At 40.3% G+C, this 19,664-nt stretch overlaps 1 protein-coding gene across 8 annotated transcripts in view; it reads left to right on the top strand.

The window, feature by feature from the left end:
* N4BP1 (NEDD4 binding protein 1) overlaps positions 1 to 19,664 on the top strand; it is a 63,533-nt gene that overhangs the window by 20,169 nt on the left and 23,700 nt on the right. For 7 of the 8 annotated variants that reach the window (XM_025268610.3, XM_025268609.3, XM_025268611.3 and 4 more), the window contains one exon: positions 16,285 to 17,978. In XM_025268610.3, the coding sequence (XP_025124395.1) occupies positions 16,285 to 17,978 (1,694 nt within the window). Of the gene's footprint in view, positions 1 to 12,661; positions 13,167 to 16,284; positions 17,979 to 19,664 lie in introns of those variants that run through there. The other variant, XM_025268612.3, reaches the window with a different exon arrangement.

The raw sequence follows: 19,664 nt of genomic DNA, 5'->3' as shown, positions 1-19,664 counted from the left end.
GACACGACTGAGCAACTTCACTTTCACTTTTCACTTTCATGCATTGGAGAAGGAAATGGCAGCCCACTCCAGTGTTCTTACCTGGAGAATCCCAGGGACAAGGAAGCCTGGTGGGCTGCTGTCTATGGGGTCATACAGAGTTGGACACGACTGAAGCGACTTAGCAACAGCAGCAGCATGAGAAAAGACAGAGGACATCAGTGCCAAGACAACACAGGTGTTGAAATTATTTAACAAAGAATTTAAAACATGTATTATAAAAATGCTTCAACAGGCTAATCACAAGTACTCTTAAAGCTATTAGAAAAATAGTTTCAGCAAAGAAGTAGAAGACATAAAGAAGAACCAAATGAAAAGGTTAGAACTGAAAGCTACAATAACCTAAATAGCACCTCTCTGGATGAACTTAGATTTTAAGTGGAGATGACAGAGGAGTTCAGTGAACTTTGTAATCTGAACAAGATGAGTAGAGGACAAAGTGTGGTTCTAAAAAAAATATTTGGAGAAGTAATAGCAGAACACTTCCCAAATTTGGCAGAAGATGTAAACATAATGATTCAAGAAGTTGTGAATGCAAGCATAATAAACTCAAAGAATTCCACACCCAGACATGCCATAACCACACTGCTGAAAACTGAAGACATTAAAAATCAAAAAAGCATCGAGACAAAAAAGTTCAGGAAACAACTATAGTGAGTAAATGATCAGAAACCATGGAGGCCAGAGAAGTAGCACATTATTATTTAAGTGGTGAAAGAAAAGGACCAAGAATTCTCTGTTCAGTGAAATTATTCTTTGAGAATGAAAGTAAAATAAAGCATGATAAAGCATTCTTGGCTGAGGAAAAAACTAGGAAATCATTGCCAGTAGCCTGCTACAAAAGAATTGCTAAAGGAAGCTTTTCAGACAGAAATGATAACATTGTATCTGGTAAATATAATAGATTACTGTCTCCCCTTGAGTTCTTTGAGTTAGTGGTTGAAAGTGAAATTTATGACATTGTCTGATAGGATTTCAACTTTATACTTGTGTAATTTATGAGATAGCTATAACATACAAGAGAACAAGGAGGGTAGACCAAGGGTAAAGGAACTCATATGATGAGTTCCTACAGGAGTTTGAGTTATGGAGGTGACAGAGTGATGGCATGGAGAAGTCAATGCTGTTAAAAGAAGATTTTGATTACTTACATTTTCCAAGAAAAGAGAGCATGCCTCCCCCTTGCTAGGCATTTTTGGTTGCTGCTGTTGTTCAGTCGCTAAGCCATGTCTGACTCTTTGTGACTCCATGCAACTCCAGCATGCCAGGCTTCCCTGTCCTTCACTGTCTCCTGGACTTTGCTCAAACTCATGTCCATTGAGTTGGTGATGCCATTAAACCATCTCATCCTCTGTGGTCACCCTCTCCTCCTGCCTTCAGTCTTTCCCAGCATCAGGGTTTTTTTTCCCTATTGAGTCAGCTTTTCACATCAGGTGGCCAAAGTATTGGAGGTTCAGCTTCAGCATCAGTCCTTCCAATGAATATTTGGGATTGATTTCCTTTAGGATTGACTGGTTTGATCTCCTTGCAGTCCAAGGGACTGTCAAGAGTCTTCTCTAACACCACAGTTCTAAAGCATCAATTTGTTGGCACTCAGCTTTTATGGTCCAACTCTCATATCTGTACACAGCTAGTGGAAAAACCGAAGCTTTGGCTATATGGACCTTAGTCAACAAAGTGATGTCTCTGCTTTTTAATACAGTGTCTAGGTTTGTCATAGCTTTTCTTCCAAGGAGCAAGTATCTTTTAATTTCATTACTGCAGTCACCATTCTCAGTGATTTTGGAGCCCAGGAAAATAAAATCCATCACTGTTTCCACTTTTTCCCCATCTATTTGCCATGAAATGATGGGACTGTATGCCATGATCTTTGTTTTTTTGAATGTTGAGTTTTAAGCCAGCTTTTTCCACCCTCATAAGAGGCTCTTTAGTTCCTCTTCACTTTCTGCCATTAGAGTGGTATCATTTATATCTGAGGTTGTTGATATTTCTCCTGGCAATCTTGATTCCAGCTTGTGAGCCATCCAGCCCAGCATTTCACATGATGTACTCTGCATATAAGTTAAATAAGCAGGGTGACAATATCCAGGAGATGGAATCCCAGGTGCCACAGCGGTAAAGAACCTGCCTGCCAGTGTAGGAGATGCAGGTTTGATCCCTGGGTCAAAAGATCCTCTGGAGAAGGAAATGGCAACCCACTTCTGTATTCTCGCCTGGGAAGTCCCATGGACAGAGGAACCTGGCAGGCTACAGCTCATGGAGTCACAGAGTTGGTACAACTGCGCAACTGAGCACACATGCGGAAGCAGGAGTGAGGGGAAGACACAGCAGGACTGGCGAGTCTGGATAACTCCTGTTGGCTTTGGGGCATAGCAGCTGTCCTTAGTTGTTTGGTACCTGGCCTTGGATTGTTACAAGGCTTGGTATGTGAATTAGATAAGGAAAATGGGCCTGTGTATGTGAAAGGGAAGCTCTAAGCAGGCTGCCCACAACTCCAAGGAATCAACTAACCCTGGCTGGAGGTGGGGGAATCTCTCCCCATGTCTGAAAGGCCTCCCAAGATGTCAAAACATATAGAGATACAGGAAATAAAAAACAAAATAGTATGGGTGGTAAGGCTTATACATTCTCCTTGAAGTGGTAGAATGTTGATTTTAAGTGGACTATGAAAATTGAGTGTATATTGTAGTTGACATGACTATTATAAAAACTACATAAAGAGATACAGTAAAAAAGAATGCAATAAATTAAATTGTAGTACTAAAAAATGTTTGTATAAGGCACAAGAAGTCCAGAGAGGGGAAAAGGAATTAAAAATAGAGAACAAGCTGAAAACAAACTAATGGTAGGCTTAAATCCAAACTTAGCAATAATTTCATTAAAATTAAATAGTCTAAACATACCAGTTTAAAAAGAGATTGTCAGAATGGATTTAAAAAACAACCAAATTATGTGGTGTCTTGGATAAACTTGTTTCATTGATACAGGTGAGTTAAAATTAAAAGAAAGGGAAAATATACTGTGTAAACATTAATCAAAAGAAAGCTGGAGTGGCAATACACAGATAAAATATTCAGGCAAAATACCCTTCAGAGTGAAGAGTCAGTTCACTGAGAATACATAGCAGTGCTAAATGTGTATATTCCTAATAATATAACTGCAAAATAAAGATGAAAAACTGGTAGAACTGAAAGGAGAAATTGACATATTCACAGTTAGAGTTGGAGGCTTCAACATGTTTCTCAACAAATGATAAAACCATTAGACAGAAAATCAGCAAGAATATAGGAGAACGCAACACCGTTAACCAGCAAGGTTCTAATCAGTGTTTATAGAGCATTCTGCCCAGCAACAGCACAGTACACGTTTTTTTCAAAGCCTACAGAATGTATATCAAGATAGACCTAACCTGGGCATAACACAACTAACAAATTTGAAAGAACCAAATCATATGGAATGTGTTCTCTGATCACAAAGGAATCAAACTAGAATAACAGAAAGATAATAAGAAAATATCCAGATACTTAAAAACTCAATAACAGACCTCTAAATATTGGACACGGAGAAGGCAATGGCACCCCACTCCAGTACTCTTGCCTGGAAAATCCCATGGACGAAAGAGCCTGGTAGGCTGCAGTCCATGGGGTTGCACAGAGTCAGACACGACTGAGTGACTTCACTTTCACTTTTCACTTTCATGCATTGGAGAAGGAAATGGCAACCTACTCCAGTGTTCTTGCCTGGAGAATCCCAAGGATGGGGAAGCCTGGTGGGCTGCTGTCTATGGGGTTGCACAGAGTCGGACACGACTGAAGTGACTTAGCAGCAGCAGCAAATATTGGATAATTTGAAGAGAAATTTTAAAATACATTGAACTGAAGAGAAAATGAAAATAATATATGTCAAAATTTGTGAGAGGTAGCTAAAGTGAAAGTCGGTCAGTCGTGTCCCACGCTTTGCGACCCCATGGATTGTAGCCTGCCAGGTTCCTCTGTCCATGGAATTCTCCAGTCCAGATTACTGGAGTGGGTAGCCATTCCATTCTCCAGCAGATCTTCCCAACCCAGGGATCAAACCCAGGTCTCCTGCATTGCAGGCAGATTCTGTACCTTCTGAGCCACCAGGGAAGCCCAAAGAGAAAGTCTGTTTCCACCCAGTTTCAAACCAGGGACCTTTCATGTGAGGCAAATGTGATAACCACTACACTATGGAAACAAGGTCTGTGTAGCTAAAGCAGTGATGAAGGAAATATAACACATAATTAGAAAAGAAGAAAAGTCTCAAATCAGTAATCTTAACTTTCACCTCTAGGAACTGGAAAAAGATGAGTAGAATAAACCCAAAGTAAGCAAACGGAATGAAATAAAGAGTGGAGATCAATGAAGTTGAAAATAATAGATAAACTTGATTAAATAACAAGCTTGTTCTTGGGGGAAAGATCAGTGAAACTGACAGACTTCAGCAACACCGAAGAAGACGTAAATTACTAATACCAGAATGTCAACTACAGTCCCTGCAAACATCAGAGATAAGGAAATCCTATAACTTTACACACATAAATTTGACAACTTAGATGAAATCAGCCAATTCCTAAAAAAGTATAAACTACCATAACTTACCCAATATGAAATAGATCATTTGAATAGACTTACAGCTATTAGGGAAATTGAATTAATAATATAAAAATTCTCATAAAAAAAATTACTGGGCCCAGGTTGTAGCAGAGAAATCTGCAAGGTGTTTTTAAGAGTTAACATCAACTCTATGCAATCTTGTGCAGAAAATACAAGGGGAGTGAAGACTCCTATATTCATTTGCAATCTGTGTTTTCTCAATGCCCAAACCAGACAAAGGTGGTACAAAATAATAGCAAGTAGAATCCATCAATCTACAAAAGGATTATACATCAATGACCCAATGGTGATTATCCCACGATGCAAGGCTGGTTCAGTATTGAAAAATCAGTTAATGCAATCTATCATGCTAACAGGCTGAAAAAGTAAATCAGGACATGATTACATCGGTGCATTTAGTAAAGCATTTAACAAGTTTCAACACTTGAGTTTCATGTTCATACTCATAGCCAAGTAGGAATATAAGATACCATTATATCTACTACTGTGGGCAAGAATCCCTTAGCAGAAAAGGAGTAGCCTACATAGTCAACAGGAGAGTCCAAAATGCAGTACTTGGGTACAAATCTCAAAAGTGACAGAATAATCTCAGTTCATTTCCAAGGCAAACCATTCATCACAGTAATCCAAGTCTATTCCCCAACCATTAATGCCGAAGAAGCTGAAGTTGACTAGTTCTATAAATACCTACAAGACCTCCTAGAACTAACACTAAAAAAGATGTCCTTTTCATATCATAGGGAATTGGAATGCAAAAATAGGAAGTCAAGAGATACCAGGCCTTGGAGTACAAAATGCAGCAGGGCAAAAGCTAACAGAGTTTTGTCAAGAGAACACATTGATTGTGGCAAAAACCCTTTCCCAGCAACACAGGAGATCCTTTTAGAGATGACTTTACCATCACCAAATAGTCAGTACTGAAATCAGATTGATTATGTTCTTTGTAGCTGAAGATGAAAAAATTTTATACAGTCAGCTAAAACAAGACATGGAGCTGACTCTGGCTCAGCTCATCAGCTCCTTACTGCAAAATTCAGGCTTAAATTGAAGAAAGTGGGGAAAGCTACTAGGCCACTCAGCCTGAAACAAATCCTTTATGATTATACAGTAGCTGTTGTTTAGTTGCTAAGTGGTGTCTGACTTTTTGCAACCCCATGAACTGCAGCACACCAGGCTTCTCTGTCCTTCACTGTCTCCATGAGTTTGCTCAAACTCATTGCCATTGAGTTGGTGATGCCAACCAACCATTTCATCTTCTGTCACTCCCTTCTCCTCTTGCACTCAGTCTTTCCCAGAATCAGGATCTTTTCCAATGAGTCATCTCTTTGCATCAGGTGTCCAAAGTATTGGAGCTTCAGCTTCAGCATCAGTCTTTCCTGTGAATATTCAGGGTTGATTTTCTTTGGGATTGACTGGTTTGGTCGCCTTGCTGTCCAAGGGACTGTCGAGAGTATTCTCCAGCACCACAATTCAGAAGCATCAGTTCTTTGACACTCAGCCTTCCTTACGGTCCAGCTCTCAAATCTGTACATGACTACTGGAAAAACCATAGCTTTGACTACACAGATCTTTGTTGGAAGAGTGATGTCTCTGCTTTTTAATACACTATCTAAGTTTGTCAAGAGAAGTTGCTCAGTTGTGTGCGACTATTTGCAATCCCATGGACTGTAGTTTACCAGGCTCCTCAGTCCGTGGAATTTTCCAGGCAAAAGTAGTGGAGTGGCTTGCCATTTCCTTCTCCAGGGAAACCTCCCGACCCGGAGACTGAGCCTGGGCCTCCCACATGGCAGGCAGACGCTTTACCCACTGAGCCACCAGGGAAGCCACTAGGTTTGTCATAGCTTTTCTTCCAAGGAACAAGCGTCTTTTAATTTTGTGGCTGCAGTCACTGTCTGCAGTCATTTTGGAGCCCAAGAAAATGAAAGCTGTCGCTGTTTTCTCTTTTCCCCAGTCTATTTGCCATGAAGTGGTGGGACTAGATGACATGACCTAGTTTTTTGAATGTTGAGTTTTAAGCCAGCTTTTGCACACACATCTTTTACCTTCATCAAGAGGCTCTTTAGTTCCTCCTCACTTTCTGCCATTAATGTGGTATCATCTCTGTATCTGAGTTTGTTGATCTTTCTCCCAGCAATCTTGATTCCAGTTTGTGCTTCATTCAGTCCTGCATTTGCATGATGTATCTACATAGAAGTTAAGTAAGCAGGGTGACAATATACAGTCTTGATGTACTCCTCTCAATTTTGAATGAATTCATTGTTCCATGTCCAGTTCTAACTGTTGTTCTTTGACCTGCATACAGGTTTCTCAGGAGGCAGGTAAGGTGGTTTGGTATTCCCATCTCTTTCAGAATTTTCCACAGTTTGTTGCAATCCACAGAGTCAAAGACTGTAGCATAGTCAGTGAAGCGAAAGTAGATTTTGTTTGGAATTTCCTTGCTTTTTCTGTGATCCACTGGATATTGGGAGTTTGATCTGCTTACCCTGCCTTTTCTAAATCCAGCTCGTACATCTGGAAGTTCTTGGTTCATGTATTGTTGAAGCCTAGCTTGAAGGATTTTGAGCATTACCTTCTAGCATGTGGAATGAGCACAGTTGTGCAGTAGTTTGAACAATCTTTGGCATTGTCCTTCTTTGGGATTTGAATGAAAGCTGACCTTTTCCAGTCCTGTGGCCACTGTGGAGTTTTCCAAATTTTTTTATATATGGAGTGCAGCACATTAACAGCATCATCTTTTAGGATTAGAAATAGCTCAGCTGGAATTCCATCATCTCCATGAGCTTTGTTCGTAGTGAGGCTTCCTAAGGCCCACTTGACTTCACATTCCAGGATGTCTGGCTCTAGGTGAGTGATCACACCATTGTGGTTATCTGGTTTGTTAAGATCTTTTTTGTACAGTTTCTTCTGTGTATTCTTGCCACCTTTTCTTAATGTCTTTTGCTTCTCTCAGGTCCTTGCCGTATTTCTGTCCTTTATTGTGCTGATCTTTGCAGGAACTGTTTCTTGGGTATCTCCAGTTTTCTTGAAGAGAACTCTAGTCTTTCCCATTCTATTGTTTCCCTCTATTTCTTTGCTTTGTTCACGAAAGTCTTTTTTATCTCTTTTTGCTATTCTCTGGAACTCTGCATTCAATTGAGTATATCTTTCCCTTTCTCCTTTGCCTTCACTTTTCTTCTTTTCTCAACTATTTGTAAGGCCTCCTTAGAAAACCACTGGACCTTCTTGCATTTCTTTTTCTTGGGGATGGTTTTAGTCACCACCTCCTGTACAGTGGTACAAACCTCCATCCATAATTCTTCAGCACTCTGTCTACCACATCTAGTCCCTTGAATCTATTTGTTACCTCCACTGAATAATCATAAGGGATTTGATTTAGGCCATACCTGAATGGCCTAGTGGTTTTCCCTACTTCTTCAATTTGAGCCTAAATATTGCAATAGGGAGCTGATAATCTGAGCCACAATCAACTCCAGGTCTTATTTTTGCTGACTGTATAGTGCTTCTCCATCTTTGGCTGCAAAGAATATAATCAGTCTGATTTTGGTATTGATCATCTGGTGATGTCCATGTGTAGAGTCGTCTCTTGTGTTACTGGAAGAGGGTGTTTGCTATGACCGGTGCATTCTGTTGGCAAAACTGTTAGCCTTTGACCTGCTTCATTTTGTAACCAATTTGTAAGGCCAAATTTGCCTGTTATTCCAGGTGTCTCTTGACTTCTACTTTTGTATTCCAGTCCTCCATGATGAAAAGGACATCTTTTTTTTTTTGGTGTTAGATCTAGGAGGTCTTGTAGGTCTCAGAGAATTGTTCAACTTCAGCTTCTTTGGCATTACTGGTTGGGGGATAGACTTGGATTACTGTGATGTTGAATGGTTTGCATTGGAAATGAACTGAGATCATTCTGTTGTTTTTGAGATTGCATCCAGGAACTGCATTTTGGACTCTTTTTGTTAATTATAAGGGTTAGTTCATTTCTTCTAAGCGATTCTTGCGCACAGTAGTAGACATAATAGTTATCTGAATTAAATTTGCTCATTCCTGTCCATTTTAGTTCACTGATTCATAAAATATTGATGTTCACTCTTGCCATATTCTGTTTGACCACTTCCAATTTACCTTGATTCATGGACCTAACATTCCAGGTTCCTATGCAGTATTGTTCTTTACATCAGACTTTTACTTTCACCACCAAACACATCCACAGCTGGGCATTGTCATCGCTTTGGCTCAGCCTCTTAATTGTTTTTGGAGCTGTTTTCTTGCTCTTCCCCAGCAGGTTCGTCCAGTAGCATATTGGACACCTACCAATCTGGGGAGTTCATCTTTCAGTGTCGTATCTTTTTGCCTTTTCATGCTCTTCATAGGGTTTTAAGGCAAGAATACTGAAGTGGTTGCCATTCCCTTCTCCAGTGGACCACGTTTTTTATCAGGCCCTGACTAGCAGGGACATGCCTTTTAGCTACTCCATGTAGCTAGATGGCATGCCTGGCACGCTGGTTGTCCCATGCCTTTTTGAGTGCGTAAACCCCCACTGGCGCTCAGCGTTGGTCAGTGTGCCACCTAGGGGCCGAGGCAGAGGCCCTGCTGGAGTCGCCGGGAAGGGATCTGGAGAAGGCTGGGGCCAATATTGGAGGACGCCCAGGAGCAGAGGGCTCCCCAGCCCCACAACTGCTGCTGGCCACCTTGGGCCATTCTGCTCCCCAGGAGCAGAGGGCACCTCACCTCTTCACTGTCGCCCGCTGCTTTAGGACCAATCTGCTGCCCAGGAGCAGATGGCACCCCAGATTATACAGTGGAGTTGATGAATAGATTCAAGGGATTAGGTCTAGTAGACAGAGTGCCTGAGAACTGTGGACAGAGGTTTGTAGCATTATACAGGAGATGATGACTAAAACTGTCCCCAAGAAAAAGAAGAGGTGGCAAGAATACACAGAGAAACTATACAAGAAAGGTCTTAATGATTAGGATAACCACGATGGTGTGGTTGATCAGATAGAGCCAGACCTTCTGGAGTATGAAGTCAAGAGGGCCTTAGGAAGCATAATTACAAACAAAGCTAGTGGAGATAATGGAATTCCAGATGAGCTATTTCTAATCCGAAAAGATGATTCTGTTAAATTGCTGCACTCAACATACCAGCAAATTTGGAAAACTCAGCAGTGGCCACAGGACTGGAAAAGGTCAGTTTTCATTCCAATCCCAAAGAAGGGCAATGCCAAAGAATGTTCTATTGTAGAGTTGTGCTCACTTCACATGCTAGTAAGGTTATGCTTACTAAAAATCCTTCAAGCTAGGCTTCAACAATACATGAACTGAGAACTTCCAGATGTACAGGCTGGATTTAGAAAAGGCAGAGGAATCAGAGATCAAATTACCAACATTCGCTGGATCATAGAGAAAGCAAGGGAATTGCAGAGAAACATCTGCTTCATTGACTCCCCTAAAGTTTTTGACTCTGTGGATCACAACAAACTGTGGAAAATTCTGAAAGAGATGGAATACCAGATCACCTTACCTGCCTCCTTTGAAACTTAATGCAGATCAAGAAGCAACAGTTAGAACCCTACATGGAACAACTGACTGGTTCCAAATTGGGAAAGATGTACAACAAAGCTGTAATTATTACCCTGCTTATTTAACTTCTATGCAGAGTATATCACACAACATGCTGGGCTGGATGAACCACAAGGTGGAATCACTATTGCTGGGAGAAATATCAGCAACCTCGCATATGCAGATGGTACTCCTCTAATAATGGCAGAAAGTGAAGAGAAACTAAAGTACCTCCTGATGAGGGCAAAAGAGGAAAGTGAAAAAAACTGGCTTAAAACTCAACATTCAGAAAACTAAGATGGTACCATCTGGTCCCATCACTTCATGGCAAATAGATGGGGTGAAAAGTGCAAATAGTGACAGATTGTACTTTCTTAGGCTCCAAAATCACTGTGGGTGGTGACTACAGCCATGGAATTAAAAGGCACTTGATCGTTGGAAGGAAAGCTATGACAAATGTAGACAGTGTTTTAAAAAGCAGGGACATCACTTTGCCAACACAGGTCCCTCTAGTCAAAGCTATGGTTTTTCCAGTAGTCGTGTACGGAACACCATAAAGAAGGCTGAGTGCCGAAGAATTGACGCTTTTGAATTGTGGTGCTGGAGAAGACTCTTGAGAGTCTCTTGGACTGCAAGGAGATCAAACCAGTCAGTCCTAAAGGAAATCAACCCTGAATTCTCATTGGAAGGTCTGATGCTGAAGCTCCAGTATTTTGGCCACCTGCTTCAAAGAGCTGACATTGGAAAAGACCCTGACTATAGGAAAGATTGAAGGCAAAAGAAGAGGACGGCAGAGAATGAAATGGTTAAATGGCATCACCAGCTCAATGGACATGAATTTATGCAAACTGGAAGATAGTGAAGGACAGGGAAGCCTGGTGTGCTGCAGTCCATGGGATCAAAGAGTGTCAGACACAACTTAGCAACTGAACAACAACAGTCCTTAATGCGATAAAGAATATATACAAAAATCTAACTTAGTGGTGAAAGACTGCATGTTTTCTTTATAGATTGTGATCAAAAGAAGCATGCCACCTCTCGTTACTGCTCTTTGGCACAGTGCTGAAAGTTCTAGCTAGGACAGCAAGGTAGGAAAGTAAAAGGCATATGAGAAAAAAAAAAATCTAAATGATGTAACTGTCTAACTGGAAAACCCCAGGGAATATAGAAAACTCCTGGAATTAGAAATCGGATCAGCAGGGTCCAGGATATATGGTCCTGTTTATTAGCACTGAACACATAGCAACCAAAATTAAAATGCAGTGCCATGTTCAGTTACTCAAAAACATGAAAAACTTGGGTGTAAACCTCACAAAACATGTATAGGACTTGTATGCTCAAAACTATGAAACACTGATGAAAGAAAGCAAAGATTTAGAGAAATGAAGAGACAGCGTGTTCATGCAAGAGTCTACAGATGTAATTTATCCTCAAAGTGCAAGTTTAACATAATTGCTAAATAAGATTAAGTTAAAATTTGATATGGAAAGGCAAAGGAAGTAGAATAGCTGAAAATAACTTTTAAAAGAAGAAAAATGTGGGAGCAGTCACTACCCAATTTCAAGACATTATATAATTACAGTAGTTGATACTGTGTGGTATTGGTGCAGTGTTGGTGAAGGGATAAATTCATAAGTTGATGGAACAGAATTGGGAACCCAGAAATAGCCCCACACAAGTATGGCCAGCTGATATTTGACGAACACACAAAAGCAACTTAACAGAGAAAAGATAGTCTTCTCAGGAAATGATGCTAGAGCAGCTAGATATCCACAACCAAAAACATGAACCTTGGCTTAAACCTTGCATTTGATACTAAAATTAACTCAAAATGGATTCTAGATTTAAACGTAAAACTTTCAGATGCTAACACACAAGAAGTCTTTGGGAGCTAAGGCTTGGTAAAGGAAAAAACCAATAAACGGACTTCATTAATATGAAAAATGTTTCCCGTCACAAAAGATCCTGTTAAGAGGATGAAACACAAGCTATAGGAGAGAAAAATGCCAGCCTCTTCACAAAATATTCATGTCTAGAATACATGAAGAACTTTCAAAGTTCAGTAGTAAAATCTACACAGTCCATTTTTAGAAAGTGAACTAAAAGAAATGAGCGAACACTTCACCCAGGAGGGACTATAGATGGTAAACAGAATATGCAAAATGTTCAACATCACTTGCCATTAGGGAAATGGCAAAGACCATGATGAGATACACTGCACTCTTACTGGTTTGGTCTAGTTGCTAAGTTGTGTCCGACTCTTTGGGACCCCATGGACTGTAGACTGCCAGGCTCCTCTGTCCATGGGATTCTCCAGGTGAGAATACTGGAGTGGGTTGCCATGCCCTCCTCAAGGGAATCTTCCCGATCCAGGGATCGAACCCAGCTCGCCTGCGTTGCAGGCAGATTCTTTACTAACTGAACTACATGGGAAAAACTCTTACTAGAATTTTTAAAATAAAAGCTAGTGGCAATACCAAATTCTGGGAAGGATGCAGAGAAAGTGGATCTTTTATACATTGCTAATAGGAACATAAAATGGCTTAGTCGTTCTGGAACATACTTTGGCAGTTCCTTGTAAAACTAAACATGTACTTACCATACCACCCAACAGTTGCACTCCTGAGCGTTTATTTCAGAGAAATGAAAATGTAGGTCCACATTAAAACCTGTACATGATTGTTCAGAGCATCTTTATTTGTAATAGCCCCAAATAGGAGTAACTGAAATGTCCCTCAATAGACAGATGATTAGAAAACTAGTTAAGAGGACTTCCCTGGTGGTCCGTTAGTTAAGAATCTGCCTTGCGATGCAGGGGAGGTCCACAAAGCAGCTAAGCCCTGCATACGCCAACTAGAAGAGTCTGTGTGCCGCCTGAAGCAAAAGATCCCACGTGACACGACGATCCCATGTCCCATGGCTGAGACCCGACGCAACCAAGTAAATAATCTATGTTGTACAGTAGTACTCAGTATTAACAAGAAATGAACTGGTTTTACATGCACCAACTTGGATGGACTTTAAAGTGTTACATTGAGTGAAAAAAGCCAGTCTCAAAAGTCACATATGGTATAATCTGTTTATATAACATTCTCAAAATCACAGATTAATGGTTGCCAAGGGTAGGGATAGTAGATGGAAGTACAGTAAAGTGTGATTATAAAAGGATAACATGAAGGAAATCTTTGTAGTGATAATTCTGTATCTTGATTGAAGTGATGTTTTCATGAAATCTATACTTGTGAATTAAAAGACGCTTGTTCCTTGGAGGAAAAGCTGTGACAAACCTAGACAGTGTATTAAAAAGCAGAGACATTACTTTGCTGACAAAGGTCCGTATAGTCAAAGCTATGGTTTTTCTACTAGTCATGTATGGATATGAGAGTTGGACCATAAAGAAGGCTGAGTGCCAAAGAATTGATGCTTTCAAACTGTGGTGTTGGAGAAGACTCTTGACAGTCCCTTGGACTGCAAGGAGATCAAACCAGTCAATCCTAAAGGAAGTCAATCTCAAATATTCATTGGAAGGACTGATGCTGAAGTTGAAGCTCCAATACTTTGGCCACCTGATGTGAAGAGCTGACTCAATAGGGGGGAAAACCCTGATGCTGGGAACAGTTAAAGGCAGGAGGAAAAGGTGACGACAGGAGATGAGATGGTTAAATGACATCACTGACTCAATGGACATGAGTTTGGGCAAACTCTGGGAGATAGTGAAGGACAGGGAAGCCTGGCGTGCTGCAGTCTATGGGATTGCAAAGAGTCAGACATAACTGAGTGACTGAACAGCAATACTTGTGATAAAATGGCATAGAACTATATACACTCACCGTATAAATGTAAATGTCCTGGTTTTGATTTTGTACTGAAGTTATTAATATGTATTATGTAATAATTGGAGGAAACTGGGTAAAGAGTACACAGAACATTTATGTACTATCTTTACAACTTCCTTTGAGATTTCAAAATAAAGTTATCTTTGCAATTTCAAAATAAAAACTTCAGGCCAGAGTCTACATGCAACATAAGTTCAAACAAGTGATAGTAAAATGTTGCCCATTTGGAAATCTTAAAAAGACGCTTACATTAATATTTAACACTGCTTGTACATCTAGGGAAAAAGGACAGTTGATAACTATATTTTGTGTTTAACACAATTACCATGGTACAAAAGTCAGTTCAGTCACTCAGTTGTGTCCGACTCCTTGCAACCTCATGGACTGCAGGACGCCAGGCCTCCCTGTCCATTGCCAACTCCCGGAGTTTACTCAAACTCATGTCCATCGAGTCGGTCATGCCATCCAACCATCTTATCTTCTGTCGTCCCCTTCTCCTCCCGCCTTCAATCTTTCCCAGCATCAGGGTCTTTTCCAAGGAGTCAGCTCTTCACATCAGGTGGCCAAAGTATTGGAGCTTCAGCTTTAGCCTCAGTCCTTCCAATGAAATATTCAGAACTGATTTCCTTTAGGATTGACTGGTTTGATTTTCTTGCAGTCCAAGAGACCCTCAGGAGTCTTCTCCAACACCACAGTTCAAAAGCATCAATTCTTCAGCACTCAGCTTTCTTTATAGTTCAGCTCTCACAAAAGTAGCTCTAATAAATTGTTCTTTTTTTTTTTTTTTTTTAAGGCTCCTCTGTCCAGCATCAGTTATTTTTATTCTTTACTAACAAGCCCACAAATATTCCAGGTTTATCCAAAGGAACCTAAGGAAGTAAAGAACTCATGACTGAACATTATACTACTTAGGTCGAGCTTTTCCCCTTGTTGTTTTCCTTGTATTCCTTATGTTTCATCTCCTCATCAGGAATTTTGTATTCTAATTGTTTAAGCATGGAATATGTACACATTTGTATATAAATTATAGTAGAAGTTATGTGGCTGTTGTAATACGTATACATGGTGGGTGCAGGTTTGTAAAGCCTCATAACTACATAGATTGAACTTTTAAATGGCATCATTTTGGATAACACCAATCTAATTTTAGTTTAAAGTTTAGATTGGGTATCCCCAGGCTGTCTGTCCAGAAAGCTTTCACTAGTAATTTAAAGTAACTGTTTTTATTATTTGGAAAGCACTTATGATACCCTGTTGTTAGAACGTTACATTCATTATTAAATTGAATTTCTTCACAGCACCTCTGAAATTGCACTAGCCTCCCTCTCTCTCTTTCATAGTTGCAGAAACCAGGCTGAGAGGGGTTAGGTAACTTGAGCAAGGTCACCAGTTGTATGGCTGCAATTTGAGCCTGGGAACTGACTCCAGTGCCCAAGTTACTAACAACTATGTTCCACTGTGGATCTGAGGGCTCACATGTTTACTTGATTCACACTTCTCCTTCCACTGGCAACCAAATTGCTCAAGAACCCAGTTCCCTTTCTTACCTCGTACAGGCCTCTTTCAGTACCAGATTTCACTAGAAACTATAGCTTTATATCTGAGAATGGTGGTACTAGTCAGCATTCTCTGGTTCTTTATATTTAGATCTACATCTAAGAATGACAGAAAACAGACATAAAATTACATAGGGTATATACATTGTTCCAGCCAGCTAGAAAAATTTTTGTTGTTAAACTGATCTTGTTTTAAATGCCTTCAAAAGTCAGTCTGTTTTATCTGGAAACAGTAGTTGCAAAGAAAAAGCCAGGGTTTGTTTTAGAGTAAATCCTTTGACTTAAGTCCTCTCTGAATTATGTCATAGTAGTAATAAATGACAGCTAGTAGCAAGCAAAGATGTTTATTCTTTATAGGCGTAAATAAATCCAGGCTTGGTCATTGTCGACTGTGCAGCTGGGCAAACTCCTAAAGGTTGCATTGCAAGATACACTATTGAAAATGTTACAAATACCTGCCTTTTACGCTTAGATGCAGAGTTTTCAGTTCCTCTGAAAACAATTAAACAGCTTATATCTTTTATTTTAAAAACATGGTATTTTTTTCAAAGATATTAGCAGGCTTTTGACTTTTGTAAGGTTTGGTATTTGTATTTCGTATGTAACATCATATGTGCTGTAAAGTGCTTTTATAAATTGATCTAATTTCTTCTCTTCTCTTTACAGGAATATATTAAAGGAATCTGTGAACCTGAACTAGAAGAAAGAGAATGTTACCCCAAGGCCATGCACTGCATTTTTGTTGGGGCACAGAGCCTGTTTCTGAAGAGCTTGATTCAGGACACCTGTGCCGATCTCTGCATTCTCGACATCGGTCTCCTTGGCATCAGAGGAAGTGCAGAAGCTGTGGTCATGGCTCGGAGTCACATTCAGCAGTTTGTAAAGCTCTTTGAGAATAATGAGAACCTACCCAACAGCCAGAAAGAATCAGAGGTAAAAAGGGAATTTAAACAATTTGTTGAAGCCCGTGCAGACAGTTACACAATGGATTTGTTAATTTTACCCACTTCCTTGAAAAAAGAACTCTTGGCACTCACCCAAGGTGAGGAGAATCTATTTGAAACAGGAGATGATGATGTTGTTGAAATTAGAGATTCTACACAAGCAGAGTTTATGCAGAATGCTGCCACAGGGCTGACTATTTCCAGAGATGAAATTGTTTTGCAGGAAGATGCAAGAAATAAAGCGGGGACTCCCGTTTCTGAGCTCACAAAACAAATGGACACAGTCTTTTCTAGTTCACAAGATGTACTTTTTGTTCCAATAAATGGTGTAACGCCAGATGAAGAGGCACTTTCCAAAGACAGAGTTTGTCACAAAAGGAGGTTTTCTGATTCTGAAGAAAGGCATACCAAGAAACAGTTTTCTTTGGAAAATGTTGAAGAGGGAGAGCTTCTACATGATGGTAAGACATTAGCTGGAAGTGTAATCATTGACGTCTCTGATTCTTCTACTGAGGCCGAAAATTTAAGTCCAGACGTAAAAGACACTACTGAGGAAATGGAGTACAACATTCTTGTGAACTTTTTTAAAACCATGGGCTATTCCCAAGAAATTGTTGAAAAGGTCATTAGGGAGTATGGGCCATCTACTGAACCGTTATTACTCTTGGAGGAAATTGAAAAAGAAAATAAAAGATTCCAAGGAGACAGAGAACTTTCACCTGGTACTGTGTATCCAGAGACCAGCAGAACCAAAAATAAAGGTGTCTGTAGCAGCATAAATGAGCTTACAGCAGATTCCACTCCAAAGAAAACACAAACTCACACACAGCAAAATATGGTGGAAAATTTTTCTCAGTTACCATTCAGAGTTGAATCAAAACCATGTACCTCAAATTGCAAAATTAATACTTTCAGAACAGTGCCAGTAGAACAGAAACAAGAAACCTGGAGTTCAAATCAGAACTACATTTGTAACATAGACCTTGAGACCGATGGCCCTTTACCCGCTGTTGTCCCTTCAAGTCCCAAAGAAGTTGTCAGTTTTGTTTCAAGAGGAGCTTCAAGTCACCAGCCCAGAATTCCGGTTTTTCCTGAAAATGGTTTGCAGCAGCAAGCAGAACCTTTGCTTCCAAATAGTATGAAGTCTGCCTGTGAAAACCGCCCGAGGTGTTGTAGCTCTCCTCAGTCTAAGCCCGGCTGTCCACCCCTTTCTCCACCGATGCCGCTCTCCCAGCTGTTACCTTCAGTTACTGATGCTAGGTTGGCGGGACCTTCTGAGCATATTGATTGCTCAGTTACAGGGGTTCAAAGATTTCGAGATACTCTGAAAGTGCCCTACAAGCTGGAATTAAAAAATGAACCAGGGAGGACGGATTTGAAGCACATTGTTATAGATGGAAGCAATGTTGCAATTACGTAAGTCCACTCTCTTCAAATTATAGCTTTCAATAGGGCTCTTAGCCGTGTCTCAGAATTGCAGTGTTTATAGGAACTATCCTGTGTGTAGTTGACCCCATTCTCTGGCATTGTAGACTCTTTCTTCACTCTGCTGAGCCTATATTTCTGAGGACAGGGAATGATAGAAAATTTGGCTTTTCACATTGCATTTCCCAGTGATAAGCAGTATAGAGACTTAAATCCTCAGGTTCTTAATGTTGTCTTAACACCACTGGGTTCTGAATACAAGGATGAAGCTTAAAACAAAAATGAGATTTCTTTTTCTTTTTCTGTACAACATGCCAGGTCTTTACCCTAGAATGTGCAGTGATAATAGGCATGATGTACTTCTGTTATACTTTTGTTGATAAGAGTGACAGCAGTTTCCTTTCAAAGGAATTCTTCGGTTTTGAGTTTCTTTATGGGCCTCTGCTCTTACTGAAAGTTTGTATAGTTAAGTTAAATGATCATTTCTATTTAGCCTGTCTTAGAGCTCTAAGGGGCAGTTTGATATAAAGAGAATGTAGGGGTCAGAGTCAGGGTTTCCGCCCACTGGGAACCAGCTGTTTGACCTCAGATGGGTTTCAGCCTGCTTGGTTTCACTTGATACAACTTTTTGCCCTGAGATAAAGGACGTCTTTATCATGCTGTTTCAACAACTGCTAGGTAAAATCTCTCTCTGGTTTTCAAAACCAGTCACTCTACTGATTTTGAAGATGCCTTTAGTTCAGTTCAGTTCAGTCGCTCAGTCGTGTCTGACTCTTTGTGACCCCACGAACCGCAGCACGCCAGGCCTCCCTGTCCATCACCAACTCCCGGAGTTCACTCAAACTCATGTCCATTGAGTCGGTGATGCCATCCAGCCATCTCATCCTCTGTCGTTCTCTTCTCCTCCCGCCTTCAATCTCTCCCAGCATCAGGGTCTTTTCAAATGAGTCAGCTCTTCACATCAGGTGGTCAAAGTATTGGAGTTTCAGCTTCAACATCAGTCCTTCCAATGAACACTCAGGACTGATCTCCTTTAGGATGGACTGGTTGGATCTCTTTGCAGTCCAAGGGATTAGCATTTTAAGTAGCTGCAATTCAAGAAAAGGGGCACCTGGACATGGAATGAAGGAGAAATTGAAATACAGTTGGCCCTCTAATGATGTGGGGTTGGGGGCTGTCGACCCCCTGCATGGTCAGAATTAACTTTATTGTCAGCCCTCCATAAAGCTGTTCTGTATCTTTTAGTACTGTAGTATTTACTCTTGAAAAAAGGTCCATGTTTAAGTGGACCCTGTGTTCAAACTTGTGTTGTTTAAGGGTCATATGTACTTTCCTGAATTGCTGGATACTTATATAACCTCTTTCCTAGGAGTTCTAAAACATCAATTAATCCCCTGATTTTTCAGGAATACTTGCTAAAATTGAAAAATGAATTGAAAACTGTTATTAAATTATGCATTTATTACATACTTGTTATTTTTTGTTACAATTTTCAGAGAAATTCACAAGAAGATGATATGATAAATTCCACACGTGTTGGGATTCACATTCATTTGAGATGCGCGTGTGCCGTCTCCTAGCGTCAGTGATTATCAGCTCAGGCCTGTCTCGTTCTGTCCTTTCACTTTGTTTCATCTGTGCCCCACCTGCTGCCTTTCACCCATTTTGAAGGAATTT

Source organism: Bubalus bubalis, chromosome 18 (assembly GCF_019923935.1).
Source record: "Bubalus bubalis isolate 160015118507 breed Murrah chromosome 18, NDDB_SH_1, whole genome shotgun sequence".
Taxonomy (NCBI): domain Eukaryota; kingdom Metazoa; phylum Chordata; class Mammalia; order Artiodactyla; family Bovidae; genus Bubalus; species Bubalus bubalis.
Note: the sequence above shows the minus strand (reverse complement) of the source record. Positions and strands in the feature narration are given on the sequence as shown.